General features: G+C 44.7%; 1 protein-coding gene across 4 annotated transcripts in view; it reads left to right on the plus strand.

Moving 5' to 3' along the window:
- Positions 1-25793, plus strand: part of NTN1 (netrin 1) — a 228543-nt gene that overhangs the window by 166286 nt on the left and 36464 nt on the right. For all 4 annotated transcript variants that reach the window (XM_053293539.1, XM_053293538.1, XM_053293536.1 and 1 more), the window contains one exon: positions 22545-22619. In XM_053293539.1, coding sequence (XP_053149514.1) covers positions 22545-22619 — 75 coding nt within the window. The remainder of the gene's footprint in view (positions 1-22544; positions 22620-25793) is intronic.

Genomic DNA, 25793 nt, shown 5'->3' on the forward strand with positions numbered 1-25793 from the left:
AGACCAACACAATGCTTATGCTGCTAATGCTGCAATGGTGCTAGGCACTTTCATTCTGATGCCCACTGTGCCTGCCAAAAATATGTTCTGGAGATTCGAGCAGCCCTCAGGGACATATTTTCAGCAGGCACAGTGGACCAGGGTGAAGGGGAGGTGGACAAAAATCACTTGTCCCTTGGGACCAGCACAATGTTAGCAGCATGAGCATTGCATTTGTCTGGATGTCAGCCAGTGGGTTTATGGAACTATAACACTGAGAATCTTCATCACTTGATGATTAAGAGACTAGATAGGTGTCTGAATTGGATGTTTCAGATACAGGGCCTCCTGATCAGGAGAGGACACACTTTCCATTTCATTGCTGGAAGTGTTTGCTTCCAATGATGTATTTTTAAAACAGTTCCTTTTGACTTACTTCGGAGAAAGTAAATTATGCATAACTTTCTCTGGATTGTGCCTTTAATCACAAATCAAATTTTTATAATGTTCTATTGTGACATCCCTGGGACTGTTGGATGTGGCTGTTTGCTGGCTACTGAATTCACCAAAGTACTTCAAAGGAAAGAAGAAACCGATTAACTTTGTAATACCACAACTTGGAAAAATATCAAATGTACTTGTCTTTGACTTTTGATATATTAAAGGTGTGTCTTTATTGCACAGTCCACAAATGTGATTTTAATACTGGCTGAGCTGAAGGTTGCTAGCATTGCTTTTCAGTGGCCACAACAGCATCTGCATAGGATCTAAAGGGATTATTAATGGGCTGTCCCATACAGTGCCTGTTTTTAAAGGGGCAACATGCCTTGTTACAATAGGAAGCTATCTCCTGGGATGTGAGAATATGCAGGATTCAAGCCTGGGTCTAAGAGAAAAGGGTTTGTATTTTGGCAGGAAAGTTTAGTGAGGTTTGACATTCTTCTGGATGAGAGAATCTCAGAAAACAATAAATGAAAAATGGCTTCTGAATCAAAACATGTATAAATGAAAAGTTGGTATATGTATAAGTGAGAAGAAGTTCCTTGTTTGGAGAGAGTTTTTCTTCTATTGCTGAAATGCTTTACCTTTTCTAAACTGAAAACAGAGATGTGAGGTATAGTTAACTGCTTCCAGAGCCAAAGGAGCATCCTTCTCTCTTCATCCTCATGTGACCAGTAAATGGGGCATGTTTTGAGCACAGCTCTCATTGCCACTTCACACATGATGAAGTGCCTCCACAGAATACAGTTTTGTCACATATGATGGGGTGTTTTTTAGACTTCATTAATCACAACCTGAGAATGCCTTCTGAATGCCATTCTCTTTAAATGAGTTTTGATGCAACACACAATCACCTTTCCAATCAGTTTACTCAGGCTTTGTGCTGAGTTATAGTTCCCTTCCACACTTTCCTTCACAGGATCTCTAATCTCAGTCTGACCCTCCCTGTGACCAGTCACCATAATGTTGCAAACGTAAAGGCAGGATCAGCCAACGAAGGCCTTAGCAGCACATTAGGAGCAACTTGTAGCTATTTGGCACAGAAAGCAGACACTGGCTCTGTGAACACATGTTTTATAGTCGCCCATGGAACCATTTGCTGCTCTGAAGTTGATCCCGAAGATATTAAAACCAATAAACTCACTCCAAGGACAGACTGAGCCTGAGCAGAAAATTGTAGGATTGGGTGGGGCCTGAACATCATGGAACTCATTGTTTTGTACTTAGAGGAAGGGAAGGAATCATCCTATTTTATCTGGATTATGCTTTATCATAAGGAGAGATAGAAATATTAGTCCAGACCTTCCAGAAAAGGAAGAGGTTTAATAAAAGCACCTCAGGTAACATTTTTTTTTCTTGTCAGTGAGTTTCATGCTGCATAACCAGGATAGGCCATATGATTCTTATTTATGTTTTGGAAGCTTCATGAAAATATTGACTGACATGACACACTCCATCATCAGCGTTTCCAATCCACCAGAGCATGTGAAAGGCAACCCCACAGGTGTGGAGGCAGGCAGGTGTGCAGCTACTTAAAGCCACATGCAGGCACTTGTGTTGCACTACTCCCTTTGTTTCCAATGGAAGCAGCCCTGCAGCAGTGCCAACACACGGTTTTGAGAGTTGTGCAACTGCCTGCCTCCACAATACCCCTAGGGCTGCCCCAGTGGAATGTGCTGATGTTGGAGTGCATGTTCTGTTGGCCATTGGGTGGTTTATCTATACATAGCCATACTCTCTGAATAGAACTGACTTGTGGGGGGTAGAGTGAAATCCCAAGTGGGGGCTAGAGTGAAATCTCCTCTTCCTTCTATAGCCCTCTGATGTTATCAGCTATGGAGAATCACCAGGTTTGTTTTCTTTCCCTGCTCCACAAAGCAGGGGTGTGTGTGTGTGTGTGTGTGTGTGTGTGTGTGTGTGTGTTTGGCACCATGCTCCACAACACCTTTTCTTCTTCCCATGCACTTTCCCTTACATTATTTACCTCATGCTGAAGTTGCATGAGGCCTGTTGCAGGGTTTGGGGTCAAGCTGCTTCTTATAAAGGGGTTTGGAGACTTGGCTCTAATCTGAAGAACAAGGCAGATGGAGCATGCATTTCCACAGAGACAAGATTAACTTGAAGGTCTTCTGTCTGTTGACTTGTTTGGGCTTGTTTGTTAGTGTTTTTACTGGCTACCCAAGCAAAAAAAAACCAAAAAAAAATCTGCATTCAGCAGCATGTGTTTGTGGTATTCAGTGGCACAATTTTCTGCTCTTCCCCTCCACTTCAACTGTTGGACCTTCCCGGGAGATATCTACCTCCTACACACAGGGTATGATGTAGTGCAAGGAAAGCATGGGTTTGGCAGGAATGGGAGTTATAGGCTTTGCTTTTGCCTTGTAAAGATCTGATCTGATTCAGGGGTTTGGTTTATCTAGTTGTAGGAGCAGAGCCGGCTTCAAAAAATAATATCTGAAAGCCCCCTTTACAGGCCAGTCTTTTCCCCTGATTATCTGTAGCCATCTGAGGCCTGCTTTTCATTGACTAAAAATATCTGGGATGTAGTGCAGACATCATGTTACCCTGTTTAAAACTCTACCGGTTTCAAGGATGGGAAATGTTTCTGCTTCATCGTACCACATGAAAAACATGGTCATCACATCACCTATGGATGGAGACAAGCATGTTTTTGTGACCTCCCTTTTACAGTTTGTTTCTGTGTGTGGTTGTTCTGTTCCACACTGTTGCACTCTTTAGGAAGTGTGAGGGATTATAAGAAACAGTATCCTGGCATAATGTAATGTGCAGTCACAGAGTAATAAAATGAGAAGCAGAAGATGGCACAAAACAGATATTCTGTGAACAACATGAACCAATCTTCCACAAAATACAACCAGAACACTCTGCACTCTAAACATGACCACTTTGTCTCAAGCTTCTGGCATCCCATCTAACAAAAACAGTGCACTTTATCATAGGCTCCAAATGTCTCTAGTATTTTATTTAACCCTAATCCGGAGTCATGATTTTTACACATGAGTAGGACTTCCTACTCCTGAGTAGTCCCATTGGATACATTCGTCGATGCCCCCCAACTCTTTCAGGCAACAGAACCAATAATAATTTAACATTTCACTCCAGGGAAGTGCAATGGTGACCCCCACATCACACACACACACACACACACACACACACACACACACACACACACACACACCCTATATGGATTCAGCAATATGTTGAGGCATCAAAAAAGAATCCAGATATAGACATATGTTTTAAAACAACAACAACAACAATAATAATAACAACAACAACAACAACAACAACAACAACAACAACAACAACTAATACGCCAAGGTAGTGCCTCACTGGGGGAATAATAATACTTGGGCATTCTCCAGGCTGATAACATCGCACACACTGAAGTTAAAAGAAAAATGGAAAGTGAATACATCAGGAGAGTTAGAAAAATCCTAAAGTCCAAACTCAATGGCGGGAACAACATACAAGCCATAAACACCTGGGCTATACCTGTTATCAGATACACTGCAGGAAGAATAGACTGGACCCAGGCAGAGCTAGAGACGCTAGATCGTAAGACCAGGAAAATCATGACCATCAACCATGCTCTGCACCCCTGCAGTGATGTCAATAGGCTCTACCTCCCTCGCAGCTCAGGTGGAAGAGGAATGCTGCAAGTCCATCAAACAGTAGAGGAGGAGAAAAGAGGCCTTGAAGAATATATAAAGGACAGTGAAGAAGATGCACTTCAAATGGTCAATAACAAGAAACTATTCAACACCAATGAAATAAAGCAGATCTACAAGAAAGAACAAGTCAAGAACCGAGCAGAAAAATGGAAAAATAAGCCACTGCATGGTCAATATTTGCACAATATAAGTGGAAAATCAAACATCAAATCAAAATTCAAATCAAAACCTGGCAATGGCTTAAGAATGGCAACTTGAAGAAAGAAACAGAGGGTTTAATACTGGCTGCGCAAGAACAGGCACTAAGAACAAATGCAATAAGAGCAAAAGTGGAAAAATCCACAACAAACAGCAAGTGCCGCCTTTGTAAAGAAGCAGATGAAACAGTGGACCACCTAATCAGCTGTTGTAAGAAGATCGCACAGACTGACTACAAACAAAGGCATGACAAGGTAGCAGGGATGATACACTGGAACATGTGCAAAAAATGCAAGCTACCTGTAGCCAAAAATTGGTGGGAACATAAAATTGAAAAAGTTGAAGAAAATGAAGATGTAAAAATATTATGGGACTTCCAACTACAAACAGACAAACATCTGCCACACAACATACCAGATATAACTGTAGTTGAGAAGAAAGAAAAACAAGTCAAAATAATCGACATAGCAATACCAGGGGATAGCAGAATAGAAGAAAAAGAAATAGAAAAAAATCACAAAATACAAAGATTTACAAATTGAAATTGAAAGGCTGTGGCAGAAAAAGACCACATTCATCCCAGTAGTAATTGGCACCCTGGGTGCAGTTCCAAAATAGCAATAGCAATAGCAATAGCACTTACATTTATATACCGCTCTATAGCCAGAGCTCTCTAAGCGGTTTACAATGATTTAGCATATTGCCCCCAACATTCTGGGTACTCATTTTACCGACCTCGGAAGGATGGAAGGCTGAGTCAACCTTGAGCCCCTGGTCAGGATCGAACTTGTAACCTTCTGGTTACAGGGCGGCAGTTTTATCACTGCGCCACCAGGGGACCTTGAAGAGCACCTCAGCACCATAGGGGCTACAGAAATCACCATCAGCCAATTACAAAAAGCAGCTTTACTGGGAACAGCCTATATTCTGCGACAATATCTATAACAACAGCAACAACATTGACAATAAAATCCAGCAATCCCAGGTCCTTGGAAAGGACTCAATGTCTGGATAAAACAAACCAGTCAATAACACCTGTCTGACTGTGTAAACAAGAAATAATAATAATAATAATAGGCGCCCTGGGTGCAGTTCCAAAAGACCTTGAAGAGCACCTCAACACCATAGGGGCCACAGAAATCACCATCAGCCAATTACAAAAAGCAGCTTTACTGGGAACAGCCTATATTCTGCGACGATATCTATAACAACAGCAAGAACATTGACAATAAAATTCAGCCATTCCAGGTCCTTGGGAAGGACTCGATGTCTGGATAAAACAAACTAGTCAATAACACCTGTCTGACTGCGTAAATAAATAATAATAATAAATAAATAATACTATACTCTTCACACTGTCCAGTTGCATAGGGAGTTATAAAACTCAATCAATAAAACGATATCTATATACATACAACATAGTCATTAAGATGATCTCTGTATCAAATTAAAAAGTCCAATAGTCAAAAAGTTCATCAGTAAGATGGGAGAAGTCCAAGTCAATCTGCCCAATGTCTTGTTGTAGCCAAGGGATAGCATATAATTTTGCCAGTATCTGTTCATCTGTTGCCAGATGCGTTTCAACTCTAATGCAGTCTTCTTCAGAGGCAAATGTAGTATTTAACAAAATATCATGTATACTGTTTACATCTACCCAATCAAAGGATAGGGTTACTGAAGGGAGCAGCTAACAGTAACTCTATCCTTAGATTGGGTAGAAGTAAACAATATACATGATATTTTGTTAAATACTACGTTTGCCACTGAAGAAGACTCCATTAGAGTTGAAATGCTCTGGCAACAATATATCCATGAACAGATGCTGGCAAAACTATATGTTATCCCTTGGCTAAATCAAGACATTGGGAAGATTGACTTAGACCTCTCCCATCTTAGTGATGAACTTTTGGACTATTGGACTTTTTAATTGGATATAGAGACCCTCTTAATGACTATGTTGTATGTATATAGATATAGAGGCACTTCACACAAGCAGTGTGAAGCGCCAGGAGGAGGTTTGCAGGGAGAGTGGCTTTGACCTGCTCTCCCTGCAGATGATCATGTACTCGTTGCTGGGCAGGCGGATTGCCCACCCAGATGAGCGGCGGCTGGACTCTGGCGCTCCCACACCTCACCCAGCAGCTCTGGGGGTTGAGCGAAGGAAAGCACCACAGCAGGGAGCTCTCCCCCACCACCACCCAGAGTCCCAGTAATGCACCATGCAAGTGCGTGGTGCAATCCCGGGATCCCCCTCCCTTCCCCAGAATGTGCCTGCTGCAGCTGATACATGATCAAGTGAATGAGGTTAACAGAGCTCTTGCTCCGTTAACCTTGTTTAAAGGGGTAGCTCTGTAAACGGGCTTTCCGCTTGGAGCCGCACAGCTCCCGGGGGTTCTCACAACCAACAAAAACCAGGCTGGGCTCCCTTAGCCTATTTTCTGCTGGTCGTGGGAATAACTTCATAGTTTTATTGATTGAGTTTTATAATTCCCTACGACAGTGTTCTCTAAGAGTATAGTTTCTATTATAATTATATTGAAACATATGTATATATCTGGATTCTTTTTTGACTCCCACATCCCAAGCATGGCACTCTGTGTGACTGCATGACTCACAAAGAGAGTGAGTTCTCAGCTAAGGAAAAATGAACATTCAAACCCCACACTAATAAGGATCCATACTTCAGCAGCAAAATTCTCAGCATTTCACCTGGAAGGACACTCTGTGACTGACCTAAAGGTAGTCATCATAGGTCTAAGAGTTGATCTAGGGCAGGGATTCTCAAACTTGGGTCCTCAGGTGTTATTGGACTTCAACTCCCATAATCCCCAGCCTCAGTGGCCTTTGGTTGGGGATTATAGGAGTTGAAGTCCAATAACACCTGAGGACCCAAGTTTGAGATTCACTGATCTAGGGCCTTCTGCAGGTCAGTCCCCCTCCATCATCACATATTTTTCTTGGTTTATTGCCAGCTGTCCTTGGGCACATACTTCTTGGGCATACACAATACCATTATCTGCTGTCCATCCAAGCCAAACACAGATGACAGTGTTTCCCTTTGTGGATGTGGTTGCATTTGTGGGGGTATGTCTGGCTTGTAGTGTCTCATAATGGCTACATAGGCCAGTCCCTTGCTCAGGAGATCCTCTGGCAGTTGTACACTGGGGGGAAAGTTAACCGTCACCACAGTTCTCTAAGGGCAAGTTTAGATGAACACAGTCCTGCACGTGTGATATCATCAGGACTGTAGCAAGAAGGCATCTGCCCTGATGTCACTGGTGGATGTACTGATGTGCTCTTTGCACATCCTTCAATTGCCTGAGAGGGATGCTAATCTGAATGCCCCCCCCTACACACACTCCAACAGAGTTTTGGAGTGTATATAGAGGGGTGATTCACCTGAAGCAGCCTCAAGTGTTGTTCTATGGCTGTGCACACAGCTGCACAACTTGCAGGTCTACTTGTCTTTGTTGCAGTCCTCCTCCAGCTTGCTTCCTAAGGCCAACACCTCCTGTCAGTGGGTTTTTGCATCACAGCACCATCATATTTTCAAACCATACTTCTTTGGTTTGCTTGGCATGTGTTGTCAGAACGGAAAGCACCTCAGAAACCTAACAGCTGTTCATCAACTGCTGGTCAGACCTAGGAACAAGGTCCAGATTCCTCTAATGGTTGCCAGCTTGACAGTCTTTTCTCCTGTTATGTGGCTTTGTCATCAAACCCTAAATTACTTGAGATGTCCTCAGATCATCTCAGCTACGTCATGGCACAGAAATAGGACCCCAAATGTACTGCCCACAGTCCCTGTAGTGCTTCATGATTGTCATGAAATACACCAGCCAGGATTAGCAGCCTGAGATATGCTTCCAGTTCTGTTAAGTCAAGGTGCTTACATAGGAAGCTGCTACCTAATGAGCCAGATGGTTGGTCCATCTAGAGCAGCATTGTCTACTCTGTCTGGCAGTATTTATTTATTTTGTTTGTTTGATTGATTGATTGATTGATTGATTGATTTATATACCGCCCTTCCAAAAATGGCTCAGGGTGGTTTACATCAAAATAAAAACAATTAAAATTATTGTTATTGTCAACCACCCAGAGATGAAAGTTTGGGGCGGTATACAAATTTGATAAACAAACAAACAAACACTTAAAATCAAAACTAAATCAATTAAACAAAATCATTAACATTAAAATCATTTAAAACCAACATTAAACATTTAAAACCATAAATCTAATTAAAAGCCTAGGTGAATAAATGTGCCTTCAGTGCCCTTTTAAAAATTGCCAGAGATTAAGAGGCACTTATTTCAACAGGGAGCACATTCCAAAGTCCAGGGGCAGCAATGGAGAAGGCCAGTTCTTGAGTAGCTGCCAAATGAGTTGGCAGCAATTGCAAACGATCCTCTCCAGATGATCTTAGCAGGCGGTGGGGCTCATGGTGAAGAAGACGTTATCTTAAATACCCAGGGCCTAAGCTGTTTAGGGCTTTATAGGTAATAACCAGCACCTTGTATTTTGCCCAGAAACGACTTGGCAGCCAGTTTAATTCTTTCAGCACAGGAGTAATATGGTCTCTCCTAGATGACAAAGAGACCAACCGTTTTGAGGTCGGTAGGTCTCTAGGACTTCAGACACTGACAGCACTTGAATTCCTCCTTCTGGGCTCATGATGGTGTTCTCTCTCTCTCTCTCTCCTTCCCTCCCTCTCTCTCTGATTGCATGGGTGGAAGTGGCTTCACTCACCACCTCCTGCTGGAATAAAGTTTTCTTGGTCTTTCCTCTCACCAGAAGACCACCAGTGGATTAACAGAGAGGCAGGGTAAGCATTTGCCTATGGTGACAAAATCTGAGGAGCAGCAAGCTGCTCCTCAAATATTGCTGCCCCTCTCTGGAGGTCATGGCAGCTGCAGCGGGGGGTGGGGGGGAGAGAAGAAAGTCCCCCCCTTTTGTGTACTTTTAAAAACTGTTGCTGTGCAGTGGCAGCAGTAGCTGCAGGGAAAGGGGTGAGGAGGGGAGAGTTCCCCTTTACCCAAGTATTTACCTTTACCCAGGGAGGGAGGGTCAGATGAGGCACGGCAGCTGCTGCAAGGAGGGTTGGAGGGGTGCAGAGGGGAGAGTTCTCCCTTTTACTGGGATGGGGGGTGGTGAGCTCCTTCCAGCGCCCCTCCTTCCTCCCAAGTGACTGCATGGGCCTCTTGCCTCTCGGCTGAGCAGCCACCGCCGCCGCGCCTCATCCACCCTCCCTCCCTGGGTAAAGGTAAATACTTGGGTAAAGGGGAACTCTTCCCTCCTCACCCCCCTCCCTGCTGCCGCTGCTATGCAGAGGTATGTTTTTTAAATGCAAAATGGGGGACTTTCTCCTCGCACCCCCCCCTTGCTGCAGCCACCGCCATGCCCTGGTCAAACGGGGAAAGTTTCCCCTTGCCTCCACTTCCCACAGCCTACTGCCATCGCCACACAGTGGTGTGTTTGTTTGTTTTTAAGGTGAAAGGGCAGCAAAAGCCTTTTTTCCAATGGGCAGCTAAAAGGTTAATCCGCCCCTGAGAGGACCCCATACCCACCTCACCACTGTGAAGTGGGCAAGTGATAGACTGGTTGTGGACCACCTTTTGCCATTTCTGCTTCTCATGTAACCCATCATCTCAGTACCTTCACTGGCAGGTGAGTAAGGTGCAGCAGACTGCTCAGTGCCAGACATCCCACCTCAATATCTTCTTGCACTCTCCACCTGGAACCAAGCTCCTCCTGGGCTGTATCCCACTAGGAGAAATGGGAAAAGACCAGAAATGTACTGTAGATGGTTGATCCTCTGATGCCAGGCTTACTGAAGCTGACATGTTGTTGTGGTTGCTGCTGCTGTGATCCTTTTGGCTTTGTTCTGCTGGCAAAAATTCTTGCTTCTGCAGAGGTCAGATGCTTCAAGGTCAGATGCTTCAAAATGCTTTACGTGTTCCAAACGCAAGGTCTGACGTTTTGGGAGGAATTGGTTTCATCTGCCCTAACTCAAGAGCACAGAGCTATGCAGTGCCTCAGGCATGCAGCCTAGCCCAGGCTAGGGATGCCCAGCCTGGGTTAGGCTGCACATGAGAACCACAGGGATTGGGCCCAATCCCAGTGGGCCAGTACTGCCTAGCCCAAATTTTTAGCCTGACTGTTTCTCAAGGTTGAGAGTGAGCGCCCTCTTAACCTGGGCTTGCTGCTCATATGCAAGCCAGGCTGTTTCCAGCCCAGCCACAAACTGAGTGCCTGTCTCTTGGGAGAATCCCCCCATGCACTGAACAGCGCATTGTGGGTTTCCTGGAGGCTGGAGCAATGAGTCCTGGCCTCTCTTTACCAGTGCTGCTGGGAGTAGCATGGAGAGTCATCCATGCTACTCCCAGCAGCGCTGATCATATGAGTGTGCAGCTTGTGTGCTGCCCAGGCTGTGAGCGGTCATTTGGGAAAGGTAGGTTGTACCCTGCCTCCCCCTGACCATGCCCGGTCATGTGAACAGCCCCACTAGCATCATTAAAGGAAACAAAACTAAAGTTTCCAAAGAGAAACAGGGTGTTCTCTCCCATCCCAAAGGGCTTAACATGGGCATAGAATAGATATCACCCCACCATAGAAAGCCCATTCATTTCTGGGGGTGAGTTGTCTCCCAGTTGTAATATAATGGGAATGGGGTAAAAACTACGCCACCATAAAAAGCCCATTCATTTCTGGGAGTTTTCTTCCAACTGAGTTATAATGGGGATGAAATAGAAACCACCCCACCATAAGGATTCCATTCATTTCTGGGTGTGCCCCCCCCCCCCGCAATCGACCTAACATGGGGGAATGGGATATAAACCATCCCACCATAGAAAGCCCTTTGATTCCTTGGGTGTTCTTTTTCCCAGTTGACCTATAATGGGGATAGGCTAGAAACCACCCCACCATAGGGATTCAATTCATTTCTGGGGTGGGTTTTCTCCAATTGATGTAACATGGGAATGGGATAGAAACCACCCCACCAAAGAAAACCCATTCATTTTGGGGTAGTTATCTACCCTGTGTCATATTTTTATTTATAACATAAATATTATAACTAATGAGAGGCCATGCTTGTGGATATATTGTGTACCAGAGTGCAGGTAAGGGTTTGACACCATAGCTGGAAGCACAGTGGTTGGCTTGTTTACGTGCCTTTACGCAACTGGGGGTGGATACAGAGGTGTATCTAGGGAAAATAGCACCTAGGGCAAGCACTGAAATTGCGCCCCCTGTCCAAACTTCTGACACCCGTCTTTCAGATTACTTTACCATAATATCAGCTGAAAAATACAAGTCAAGCTTGTTAATCTTTTAATATTTCAAAAACTATTTAGCAGTGGACATAGCCAGAACAAAAAATGCTGGAAAACTATGAATTTCAGTATGCTGGGGCTCATGAAATACCCAAATACTATGTGGAGATGTACTTGGAAAACTAAACAGAAGTGCCTGTCTAATTCTCTACTATGCATTGTAGCATAGCTATTATATACATTTTAAAAATAAATGGAGAATTTGACTTTTCCCAAATACTCTGAAAATAATTAAAGGATATGCAGAGTTAACTGTGTCACTACTTGGAATATATTCTAGTATTTCAGAAAGACAGTTAAAATGAGAGAAAGAGAGCAAGAAACTCCCAATGGGCCTTAATACTAAGGATTTCACACTGATTCAAAGACAAACTCACCATTAATAGCCATATTATTAAGACATCCCATTTAACTCACTTATCACAAGAAGCAATGTAAGAGCAAATGAATACAATTCTAGCTCATAAGCTTCAGCTCAGTATTCACAAACCCTGATTCTCTGTACATAGTGCCAAACTAAATATGTGTACAGTGACTTAGAATATATATATATAACACCTGTAGCTGCTTTGGGGGGGCTTCCTAAAGGCCATGTGTGGGGGGTCTGCAAAGGTTCCCCCTCCCCCCGCTGGCCTCTAGGGCCTCACAGGGACCATTTGAGCATGTGCGGTGGCTGTTTTTTAAAATATATATATTTTAAAAAATGGCTGCTGAAAACAAAATGGCCACTACACATGCTCAAATGGCCTCTGCAAGGCCTGGCATGGCCTAGGGCCTCACAGAGGCCATTTAAGCATGCACAGTGGCCATTTTGTTTTCGGCAGCAATTTTAATTTTTTTTTTCATTTTTAAGAATGGTGCCCCCCCTTCAAGTGGCACCCGGGGCACATGCCCTGCCTGCCCTACCCTAGATACGCCCCTGGGTGGAGATTAGGGGTGTTCATGGAACCGGCTGGCCAAGTTCAGTTTGAGTCTAGACCAGACCTGAACCGGACCGGGCCAGTTTGGTCTGGCACCCCCTTGAACCCCCCTCCCGGTTCGGATGGGTCTGGGGGGATTCATGAACATTTTTCAAAAAATAAAAAATATTATTATTTACTTATTCCCTTTGGGGGAGTTGTTGGATGTGGTGTTGGTGTTGGGTCCATGGAGGTTCCCCTCCCCCTGCTGGCCTTCCTTTTGTCCCGTTTGGGCCTTCCTCCTCCTGCACGGTGGCCATTTTGGAGGCTGCTGTGACTGCACAATTGGCCTCTGTGTGACCCAGACCATGCAGAGGCCAATTGCACAGGAGCAGAGGCCTCCAAAATGGCTGCTGTGCCAGAGGGGAAAGGCCTGAACAACAGCCAGTGGAGGAAAAAAGAGAGGCCGGTGGGGGAGGGGAAACCTCTGCGGGCCCGGACCCATCCACACCCCACTGCCTCCAACAACTAAAAAAAAAATTTTTGTTTTTTAAAAAAACCCAACCACCCCTGAACAGTTGGGGGTGTTGGGTCTGGGGTTGGACCAAACAAGGATGATTCGGTTCAACCCCGAACCATCGAACCGAAAAGGTTGGAGTCAAACACATTCAATGTCAAACCTGTTTGCATATCCCTAGTGGAGGTCTACCCCAAAATTCAGATGACGGTTAAGTGTTACATTCTCCATAGTTTTAGAGCCACGTGTTTTGATTATGTTGTGATTTCCATATTACATATTAACGCTTTCCTAAGAGCACAGGCAACAGAAGAGCATGCTAGGTATTTTTTGTTCGAGACTTGGTAGACTGGGGCACTGGGATGAGGATTGTACAAGCAGGGCTGTATCAGTTGCTGCCTGATACACGGAAGCACCAAAGGTGGACTTGTAATATTGCTCACATTCACTTCCATTCTGATATAAGAAGCATTTTTTAAAGTGTGTGTGTGTGGAGAAGGTCATTATTTACTTCTGAAGTGACCTTTCAGAGCGTAACTAAAGAAACAGATTGGAAAGGTGTTTAGCTATGAATTGCTCCTGACATGTTTCTATGCCACAAATGACACAAAACAGCTGCCCTGCATTTTATCCTACTTTGAGGATTTTACAGACCTGTGTTTTTTGAAAAAAAGGTATCACTTCCCAAATCCTTTGTTTTGTCTGGGAATGAGATGAGGGGTTGCATCTGACAATGTCTTCTTCTTCTTTATTTCAAGTCTTTACATTTCCTCTGGTTTGGAAAGGTATGTTTGTCTCTTCTTAGGGTCTGGCAGATAAGAACCCAGCCTGTTAGCTATCTGTGCTGCATGCCTTTCTGCTACCCAAGTCAGCCCTGCCATTCTCCCAAACTTTCTGGGCATTTCCTCTGGCCTCCCCCTCTCAAGGCAGCAGGCAAACTCAAAGAGGCTTCTTTTAGCTTGTCCTCCACCCACTTCACCCTTCCTGGGAACATAGCAGTGCTTGGCCCAAACACAGGTTCTATCAAGGTGCAAAACAAAAATTCTAGTTCCTGACATTTGTACTGTGTGTATATAGTGGAAGAAGGAAATGAGGAAATAAAAGCATCACTCAGTGTAAAGCTTCTGCAGTCTTGTTTCTGCTCTGCGCACAGCTGCTGGTTCTGCTTTAAACCTCAGAGGCAGAAGCACAAGTGAATAATTCACAGCACAATTTTTGTGTGATTTATATGCATATTTTCACACAATTTTTGTGTGATTTATACACATATTGTGTGATTTATACGCAATTTTTGTGTGACATACGCATTTTTCTGATATTTTTATATTGAATACAGCATGGTGAAACATTGCCGTGTTCCAACAAGAGAGCAACACTGTCTTGTATAGGTAACAGACTCTGTACTTGCCGTGTTTAGGGCAGTTCTGAAAGAGCTATATTGGTCTCAAGACCACCAGAGGTAAGAATGGAAAAACAAGGGCTGTGGCAGGAGAAAGTCAGCTACTGTTTAGAGTTGTGTTCTACCATTCACAAGAGTTGTGTCTAGATGGCCACTTTTCCTACTGATGTGGGAAGAGAAGGTATTTCATTCATAGAGGTACTTAGTGATTTGGCTTTGGCCTTTCTGATTTGGTCTGCACGCCACTACCCACACTGGACTCATATGAAAGAAGAAACAATTACTATTAATTTGAAATATTTGTAAACATAAAGCTGTTTGCATTAAAAAGACATAGCATAAAAACAAGAAATGGAATGATAAGAAGAAGAAAAACACCCAACAAAACACAAAAAGCAAAGCAGCAAGATAAACACAATAGAACCAAGCATAAATATTTTCTGCTATAAAAAGCAAGCCCAACTGGTGTGTCTTAAGGGGTCATCTTAAAGTTCTAAGTGTGGGGGTTTGTAGGATCATCTCAGGAGGCCCAGAGATGCAGTTCCACCACTGAAAAGGCTGTTCCAAGTCCCTGCCAATCAAACGTGATTCAGCAGTGGACCAGGGAGCAGAACCTGAGATGGTCTTAAGGCCCTGTCAGGTACATATGGGTGAAAGTGGTCCTTAAGATAACTTGGTCCTAGACTGTTTAGAATTTTAAAGGTAACAACCAGCATCTTTAATGGAGTCTGGAAATACAAGCCCTAGACATAGACTAATGAATGACATGTGAAGACAGATTCACTGAAATGGACATATGAGCCTCTGTTTTTCCTGGGAGTTAGAAATAATAACCCCAGAACTTCCATCGTGAAAGCAGCTTCTCTTGGGTGATTGCTAGTCTTGCTTCATTTTCCCAAGCAGCACTTTCAGCCCTAAAGCCTGGGAAATCAGATAGAACCTCAGTTTCCCATGCAGCACTCAGCCTAGAGAATCAACCAAAACTGTCCGCTATTTATCAACTCCATCAAGTTGGTGTACTCAGAAGTTGTTAATTATCTTGTTCTATTCCCTCCAACAAAGAGTACTTATGGGTGCAAATATAGTATAAACAAGAAAGGAAGTTTACTATGGAAGGTACAAAGTATTGGAGATTTGGGAAAGGTAAAAATAAGTTACAAAAAAATAGAGTGAATCATAAATTCTGTTAGCACTTCAAAGTAACTTTTCCTATGTTTCACATTCCATCATCAGCATTGATATCTTATAAAAGGACCCACTGTTTAGTTGTTCCTGTTGCAGATTCCCAGATCTCATGGTGTTGCTGCATACAGACTGGGTCTTTGCCTCGGTTGATGGACCAATAATACATATGGCTGGGCCTATGTTTACTATAATGGATGGGACTCTGCAGACACACATTCAGCCTCTTTTTCATTGGCTGCATTCACATGTAACATGAAACCAGAGGTTGATGAAACTGCAGCTTCAATTTTAAACTGTAAATCGCATCACAGATGTTTGTCCAACTGCATTCCGGCATCCTCCAGTTACAGGAGAGGGGATCCCCTCCCTGCTGCTTGGCTGCTGAGGTTGATCCCAGCAAGCTGCATTGGCAAAGCATCAGCATGTCAGTGGAGCAGCCACGATTGGCCACCATCTTGAAAGGGGCGTGCCGAGCACGGCCATGCATTTTTGGAGCGGTCTGCCCATCCTCGGCATAGAAAGGGCGTTTAATGCCAGGGCTTTTTCTCACAGCCATGGGCATAGCATCCATTGGACAAACAGGGACAAATGTCCCTGGGCCCAGAGGGTCACAGAGCCCCAAGAGGCCCCCAAGCAGACTGCCCCGCCATGCTGCTGCCCTTGCCCTGCCACCTCTGCCCTTGCCCCACTGCAGCTTCTTATCTTTGCCCCTGTGCGGCGGGGGCGGGGGTGGGTGGGCAGTGTGGCTGGACCGGGCTTCTCCAGTTGGCTGGCATGCCCCTCCCTCTCTCTCTCACTGGCCGGCCAAACTGTGTGCTTGCACAGTTGGACTATGGAAGTCACATTCCCATGACATCACGGGCATGCGATGTTCACAGCTGAACTGCGCAGGTGGGCAGTTCAGCCAGCCGGCTGACCAGTGAGAAAGAGAGGCATGCCAGCTGGAGAGGCCAGGCCCAGCCACAGTGCCCCCCACTGCCTCATGGGGGCAAAGATAAGAAGTAGCTGTGGGGCAAGGGCAGTGGAGCAAGGACACCGGGCGGGGGGAAGGATGGCGGTGGTGGGATGTTTGTTGCCCCACTCCTTGTGTCTGATGACAGACACAGGGGGCATGGCTTGGGGCTCTTGTGATAGGCCCCCCCCCTACAAAGATTTTGTCTCTGGGCCCCCTGGGGTCTCACTACATCCCTGCTGACAGCAATGGCATCATTGCCCTCCTAAGAGCCCTGTGCAAAAATAGTCCTGCACAAGCATGGTCTGGGAGGGAACTTGGGGGGGCACTATTTCCCTGTTAGTCAGGAGAAAAGGAAGGGATTAGCTGACCATAAAAAGTGGGGTGGGAGAGGATTAGCTGATGATAGGTTAAGCCTCTCATGAGAAGGGCAGTCTACTGGGGTGGATCATGGGGTTGTAAACCCTAGGTCTTCCATCAGACTGTACACTCATAAGTTGAGCTGACCCAATAAAGGGGCCCCCACTTGCTTGGGGCCCCCACTCTCTCTGGTAAAAGATAGAACTTTTGCACTGCAACCCCTTCCTCCCCTGGGGAGCCTTGCATACACCCAAAGGAGATTTTGATGTCCCATGTATCAGAGACTGGCTGCGTGTGTGGATGGGGGAAACACCGGGTGTGGGGATGATTCTTTACTGCCATTCAAAATTCCCAAGTTCTGTCCAGCATTGCATTATATGCAGATCTGCCACCACAGGGAATTGAGGGAGAGGGAGCCCCAATTCAAAGCTACCCCAGGAGAGTGGGGTTGCCATTTTTGGGCACAAGCAAGAGTGCCCATGGCCACATGGGCTGATGGGCTGGCAGGGGGCATGCTTTGACAGCTACTTAGCGGCAGTCACCCAGACAGGGAGAGCAGTTGACAGGCTACCCATCCCTGCAGCTTTCCTTCATAGAGCAACCTGGCTTGATACAGAAACCCAATCACCTGAACTGAAACTCTCAAAAGAGAGTTGTTCATGGGAGAAGAGGTTGTTTTGTTGCCACACATTATTAGAAATTGTGGCAGACACCCCTGTCCCCACAGATGGTTATTCTAATGAGTTATTTGTGGGTGTCCCCATGGCCTGGCACTCTCTTGAGTGAGCGTGGTCCGCTCCGAGTCAGCATCTATCCCCATCACATATGAGGAATAGCTCCTCATCTGTGAGGAGCACTGGAGGAATGCTGATCCCGGCCCTGCTCATGTGTAAGCCTAGGGAGCATAAACATCCCCAAAGGGAAGGGGGCTGGGTAGCCCCCTCCCCAACCTTTTTGTTGGGGGAAAAAAGTAGAAGTTGGCTGCTCATGAATCCTTGGTTGGGGCTGCCTTTTAAACCCAACCACAGATCCCCCCCCCACATCCATATGTTCCCAAACCAGCACTGTGAGGGGGTGCCCTGCTTATTTTGCCACTTGGTCTGTTTGTGCTTGGGAACATACATTATTGTCACTTTAATCTCAGGGAGCAAAGCACTTTAATGTAAGCCCTGTCATGCCATCTCCATTCATTCCTACTTGCCAGGAGTGGCGGGGGGTGGGGGTGGGTGGGTTAAGGGACTGAGTGGGAAGGTGGAGGGTGCTGCTGTGTGACTTTTCCACTTGACAGCCTGGCAAGGTTGAAATGGGATGTGGTGGCATCCCTGTTGCCGGGCAGGCTACTAAATTGCTGGATAGGTAACAGGAGGGAGGAGGCTGGTGCTTGGAGAGGTGGCCAACAAAAAGTGCTGCAGGCATGGAGCGAGCTTGACCCTGGGCAGGTCTGCGCTGCTGTCTCTTATGATTGCTGTTCCAAAAACAGAATGAGACTGCAGTTTTGGAGGTGTCTGGGTTCGGATGTAACCCTTCGGTGGCCAAACCGGAAGTCTCGGCAGTGAACCTTTGTGCAAACTAAAGGTTCAAATTGGAGTTTGGCGAGCCAAATTGCAGGTTGTTTTTGGCTCAAAACCTTGGTTGCAAGCATTAAGATGTAACAGAGTTCCAACATCTGCCCCGTTTAACTCCAGTTTCATGTTATGCAAGCCTTGTACCTTCTTTCTCAAGAGCATTTTCTAGAAGCAATAGGAGAGGTAGTACAATATTGAGTATTTCTTCAAATTGAATCTCTTTGAGACAAGAATGTTTCTACTACATTTGGTTATACAACCAATCTATTATCAAGAAATTTGAGTATCAAATTTCAACTCACAAGATCCATGTCCACCAGCACTTGATAAAGAATTATTTCGAAACCAGGTCACCGTAGTGTGTGGACGTCTTCACCCATAATGTCATCTTAGGGACTCCATTGTTCTGTTTTGATATATAGTCCATGGACTCTATCATTTATATGGTCATTTCCACTGTAGATTCTAGTGTTTCTTGTTGTACATACCATTGTTCTATTTACATCCAATTGATCCATATTGAATACACTTTCCAATATAGTTGTTTCCCATCATATTGTGGTTATTCCTCCCCACCCTCATTGGCTAGTTTGATGGGGTGGGGTCTTTTGGGGATACATGTCTGAATTCAGCCATTGGCTCAGGGCTTGAAAGATGAGCCAGTCTTTTCTCAGAGTCTTTGAAAATCAGTCTTAATGCAGTCCTGTTTCTATAGAAATCAATGGTAATATATAATGGAGCAGGACTGCAGCCTTTAGCAGTGGGGACACAGTAGGATCAGCTGGGACACACACCTCTTAAAGAAACAGCTTCTCATATTATCAATGTGATGACATCTTAACTATTTCAGAGTATGGTACTGCATATGTCAAGGATATCAGTATAAGATTTGCTCCAAACAAGGTGATTTAGTCAATGTCAAACTAGGAACAGGAGGGGAGGGTTACTCCAGTCCTTTATTATATATGTTTATAGCAATAGTCAAATAGTTTTAGTTGTCAGTAAGTGGCTGCCTCCCGTCTCAATTTCCATTCTGCACAGCTTTCTCCAAACCTGATGTGGCTGATGTGTTTCAGCTCTCTTGTGGAAAGACATTAAATCTTATGCAAGAATTGGAGCTGTTGAAAGTATGTTTGCTGAACTGGTCGTAATCTGTTTTTAATCATTAGGCGAAGCTAGGATGATAGTCTGCAGTCTCTGATTTGCAGTTTGACTAAGCTATGAACATATTTCTATGTTGTTTTTATTTGTATTCCTTTCCTAGTCTCTATAATCATTATAATCATATATTTTTAGATATTTATATTGTCCCAATATAGTCTAAGGGTTCAAGAAAGGTGAAAATATGTTTTAAAAGTAGAAAATATATTTTTAAAACCCCATTAAGCCAAAACAAAACAGCCACATATTAGCTTTGGCAACCAAATCCCAGCCCAAATAAAAACATGCCACAGTTTCCCCCAGAACATCTCAGGCCCAGGCTTTGGTCAATCCCCAAGGGAGAGTTGTGTTGTAGTTGGGAAGGAGGCTCTGAGAATGTATCTCCATATGGAATAAATCTTCTGGTCGGACTCGAATGGTTTGATCTCTTCAGCTCTATCCAGGCAGCAGCATTCTTGACGCGAAAATGATATTCCAAAGGTCTTCAGTTACTGTATAAATGACAATTTTCTATTGAACATATTGGGAAACATGTCAAAGGCAACAATAAACATGGAGGAAGCAAGCAAGCAGTGTATGGAAGGCACTGAGGATATCTACCTCAGTAGATATCCTCAGTAGATATCCTTTGTTCTACCTCAGTAAAAAGCTGGGTCTCAAAGTAGGACTACCCACGACTGGATCAGCCGGAGCCACAGGGCTCATGGTGCTCCAGATGACATGAGCTGCCTGCAGCTTGTGTCGTGAGAACAACCTCTGTGTTTGAGCAATTTGCATACATTGCACAAATTGTGTTGCACCCTGGGCTTACTCTTTTGTAATGCAATTTGTGCAAATATTGAATTTGTGCTACTTACACAAATTGCACAAATGCAGCCTTACTAGGCTGACGTACTCTTGCACAGTATGTCAGTCACTTAATTTAATAAAACCCCACAAAACTATTTAGTAATTACAGTTGCAATCCTAGGCACATTCGCTAGGAAGTCAACACAATTGGCTGACAGTCTCCTCAGCCCTTCAGTGACTGAAGCAAGGCTGTGGGTCTGCAAGGAGCCTTCTGCGCCCCTGCACTGAAGGCTTCTTACACAACAAACTGGGTGCGAAGAGGAAGGGAGTGATATTTGCATCACTCCTCTCCCTTCATAAGCCCTTTCCATTCATATAAATATGTTCCTGAGGGCTACACAGCCCTCAAGAACATATTTATGTACACAGAAAAGGCTTTTGGAGGGAGGGGTTCCATCTTCCCTTCCATGCTTTTCCCTCCATCTGCTGCATAAAAAGCCTTCAGTTGAGGGACTCTGAATGTTCCTTGTGGACCCACAGCCCTCCTTCCATCACCGGAAGACTATAGAGAATTTCAGCCATTGACCTTAGTGAGACTTACTTCTGAGTGAACACGCCCTGGATTGCATGAGATACTCCTTTGCCTATGGAAAAGGGAATAGCAGCATGACAAATATGCCTTCTAAATACAACCTCTGTGCTGTTGTCCCTGTTCCCTGCTATTTCACATTGCATAGACACCACACCAGCACCTGAATATAGTGGAACAGGTGAGAAGCAAGTGCAGACCCTGCAAATGGGATGTGCAGTGGAGCACATTGAAAGCCATCTCCAATACTGAGAAATCCCAAAATGCAACAGCAGTTAGCATTGTCTCCTGCATTAAGATGTCCCAGTAGCAGCTTACTGCTTCACATTGCAGTTGCTGCATCACATCTCCTGTTCTGCCGCTTAATGTCATGTACCAGATAGGTCAGGGCTTGGTAGGCATATCAAAGCTGTGGGACTTGCAGGCATCTACAGGTGCTGGGTCTGTTATGTGAACAGGGTGGTGGAGCTGGGGCACTCTCAAACAAAGAGCACCTATTGTGCCCTTGAACTGGATGGCAGACTTCCATGCCTGAGCATTGACAGGTGCAATGGAAAGTGTGGGAGCAAATAAAAGCAGGGAGGGAGGGGAAGGCAAGTGAGAAGACTTGCAGGCAGGGGAGGGGGAGAGGGAAACAAGTGATGTGAAGCAGGGAAAAAGCTCCCCAGCAGGAGAGACTGCCAAAGCAGCAGGGCTGTATCACGTCAGTAGTGCAGTGCTGGAACACAGAACCATGTTTAGGAGTAAAACCATCATATCACACAGCATTAGGGCCCAATAGAAATGAAGCAGCCCCACTGGGGCATTTTATTTGCACACTCCAGTAACGTAGACGCCAAAGGCTTTGCTAATGCTTCATGGGCTGCTAATTTCCTCTCTGACCCTTTTTGTTGAGGACTGACCCCAGCCAGAATCCCTCCGCAATGAATGCCAAAGCCTGACACAGGTCCGGGTTAGGGGGTGACAAAGAGGCCTCTGTGGGCTTTAATCAGGCTCCAGTTTGCAGTTTAAGAACTGGGGGAGGTGGTTGTGGTGCTCTAAAGATCTGGGTGGCACAATAAGGGAGGCCCCAAGATCTCCCATGGAGGCAGCAGAGCTGTGGCAGCCTGCAGAAGACAGCTTAAAGGACTCGTCAGGCGGTGGGGGGGGGGGGCGAGGGGGGAGGGAGAAGGGGATGGTTTCTTTGTGAGATGCTTTCTTGAGAAAGGAAGGTTTTTCAGTGAAAGCCCCCATTAGATGACCCAATCAGGTCCTGGCAGATGGATATCGCAGGCATGCTGCTTATTCATAGCAGGCTGCAGCTTTTGCTGCTCTCTCCCTCAACCTTCCCCCACCTGTCCCTCCCTCCAGCCTTTCATTCATTTTAAGACTAATTTGTTTTGTTAATGTTTTCTTCTTCTCTTCCTCCTCATCTCCCCCTGAAGACTGTGACTCGTACTGCAAGGCATCCAAAGGGAAGCTGAAGATCAACATGAAGAAGTATTGCAAAAAAGACTATGGTGAGCTACCCCCTTCTTCCTTAAGGGTGTGTGTGTGTGTGTGTGTGTGTGTGTGTGTGTGTGTGTTCTTTTTTGAAACACAATCAGCATAGTCTCCATTACATAGGACAGCCTGGAGCTGGCAAAAAAGGTACATGAGGCTTGCATACGCTACTCCTGGGAGGCCTTGCCAAAGAAGCTGCAGATGGGGACAGGTAATGGAATCAAGGGGCAGCCTTTGTGGCAGGCAGACTGTTGGGTTTTGTTCAAGGACACCCAACTTCAGATTTCTGTTCAGCGATAAGGTTCACTGGGTAGTCTTGGACATGTCATCCCCCCCACCCCCACCCCGCTGCCAATCTCGCCTACTTGCAATATGGGAATAACAAGCAGCCTGTAGCTAAAGAGTTGACTTATATGTTCCACTGGCCATTGGGGGCTGGACTCTATGGTGTGTGACTGCTAAAATTATTAGGGAGTTTTTAGTACTGCTACTGCTACTACTATGATGACAACAACAACAAATAATTCTATACCGCTCTTCAACCAAATTTCTCAAAGTGGTGAGGGTGTGAAAGGAAATCCAATGCTCATACCTAGAGAAGAGCAGGAATGTCAGGGAGAGCAGAAAAGCATCTGAGAAACTAATTTGGGGTGGGGGGGTAGTTGTGGTGGGTGTGGGTGTGTTTGTATGTAAACCCATCTGGCTGCTCCTCCTGGCAGAGCTGAACAAATGGAGAAGGTGGAAGATACTGATTTTGATGCATGTGTGAGCACATATGCACACACACAGGCATACAAATGTCCGCAGTGTGCACTCACCACATCTTCTTTGCTTCTCTCAGTGGTAAGAGTGGCTCACCTACCTGTTATATTCTGTCTCGGATATTTTATGTTTTGTTATTTAGAAGTTTGTCCTAGTGGGGATCCTGTAGAGTGTGTGTGTCGGGGGGGCGGGGCGGGGCGGGGGGAGTCAGAAAGGAAAAGGGAGGGAAAGGAGAAGGCGAAAATGGAGTTATTTCTGAATACATTCTCTGCTAAATCTATATAAGATTACTTTGTGTTTGTGAAAGAAGCAGCTATTATTATTACTACTACCCTTATCTGAAAGGAAAGGCAGAAGAGCAGCTGCAGGGGTGTAGCTATAATTGAGTGGATGGGTTCAAATAATTTTTTGGGGGGGCAACTCCTGAGGGACCCCCAGCTCCACCCCCCCCATTTTCTTCATTATCTCCCTCAGGGGGGTGAATGCGGTCCCTTCTCCCCTAGCTATGCCCCTGAGCAGCTGTGTGTGAAAATGTGGAAAGGCTCCCATTCTCATGCAGATCTGCTTCCTCCGTAAGCACTGCCCTTGCCTATTAGGGAGTCTGGATTCCTTGTAGGCAAGTTGTGGACGTAAGACAACACACACTTTGCTCACTGTGAGTTCAGGGCGCTAGCACTGCCATCTACCTGCCTGTCTGGAAACAGGAAGAACTCCATTAGAAGTTACTGTTTCCCTCCTGCTTGTTTCCTCATGTGTGGGAAGAGGTAGATAAAGTGTGCCATTGAGTCAGTTGTTGACTCCTGGCGACCACAGAGCCCTGTGGTTGTCTTTGGTAGAAAGAGGGTGCATATTCTTTGTTAGTGAGCTGGCATTAATAAGTTTTTTACAAATCCTGCTGCAACTTGTGTTTCGGAAATTGTGCAAAGGGTTTCCTTACCCACCTGTTGGCTATGTTAATAACAGTGGAAATGTTTATTTTGTTGGTCTTTCTATATCTGTTGAGTAGTAATCAATTTCCCCCCTGAAGCTATGCTTAAACCATAGGAATAAATGGTTAGTTTAACTATCATAAATATTTATAAAAATATTATAAATATTCAGAAATATTTATTTAATAAGAAAATAAAAAGAATAAGCAGGCAATGGAACAAAATGTCCCAAGGAAACTGACATATACTCACTACTGAAATATATTGTGAACAGAATGGAAACCAAACCATGTCACATTTTGCTCCTGCAAATGAAATGGGCCTCCTGAAAGTGTGTCAGAAGCACCCCATTTCATCTTAGCACAGGGCAGGGGGCCAGATGACCTTCATGGCTTTTCTAGTACCACTGTACAACTGGCCCTCTTTATAGGTAAGGGCATGGGGCCAGGCAACATGTTAAGGTTCCTTTATTCACACCCTATGTGACTCTCTCTAATAGAGCTCATCTGAGCTTGTGTACAGGTACACTCTGCCCAATAAGTTTCTATAGGAAAGACCCATGCAAAACTCATTAGAGCTGACATAATTCTGTTTGTACAGTTTCTAGCCCAAAGATGGCTGTTTCCTTATTTTTCTGCTTATAATTAACAGAAGCACAATGTATGGAAAATAGCCATCGGAGACACTACATTAGTCCTAAGATTGTATTGTTCAGTGATAGCCAAAGGTTCTGTTATGATGTCATAGACACTAGATGAATGAAAGGTAACTTGCAGGTCTTGAACTTGCTTTAAAATGACCTGCACTTCTGTGTATTTCTCAAAGGAAACCTCTTAGTAGCAGCCTTGTTTATTCATTAAAACAGTCTTGTTTTAATGAAAGGCGGTATATAAATTTAACAATCAATCAATCAATCAATCAGTAGATAGATAGATAGATAGATAGATAGATAGATAGATAGATAGATAGATACACAAGTATGAGCTCTAGCTGCTCGTTGAAAGCTATCCACCAACATGATGCACAGTTCTAACATCTCTGTTACAACTTGTGGTGCCCTTGCTGCAGACCTGGAAGCAGCAGCACTGTAGAGAACCAGCACCAGCACGAGCAGCATTGCCACAGTTTCCCCCATTCACAATGATGGGAATAAATGTGGTAATGCTGGTAGTGTGACCTCTGTTTCTCTCCAGGTCTGCAGCAGTGGCACAGCAAGTTTTAACTGAGGTGTGAGAACTGCACATCCTGGATTTGATGCACTGTGCTCTCACTGTACAAAAACTCTCACATCTCAGTAACATCGGTTCCGGAACAGATGGCACAAACTGCTGCAAAGCAAACATATAGTTCACCATTATGAATTATCCAATGTTCATTTAGGTCTTCTGTCTAGACATTATTAATTGCTGCACAGGCCTGTAAAGACCCATGTCAAGTATCAATAAGCATTTTGAATTTTTTCATAGTTTTTCTCATATGCTCAGATTATTTTTTTAAAAA

The sequence above is a fragment of the Hemicordylus capensis genome, chromosome 2, assembly GCF_027244095.1.
Source record: "Hemicordylus capensis ecotype Gifberg chromosome 2, rHemCap1.1.pri, whole genome shotgun sequence".
Classification (NCBI taxonomy): Eukaryota; Metazoa; Chordata; class Lepidosauria; order Squamata; family Cordylidae; genus Hemicordylus; species Hemicordylus capensis.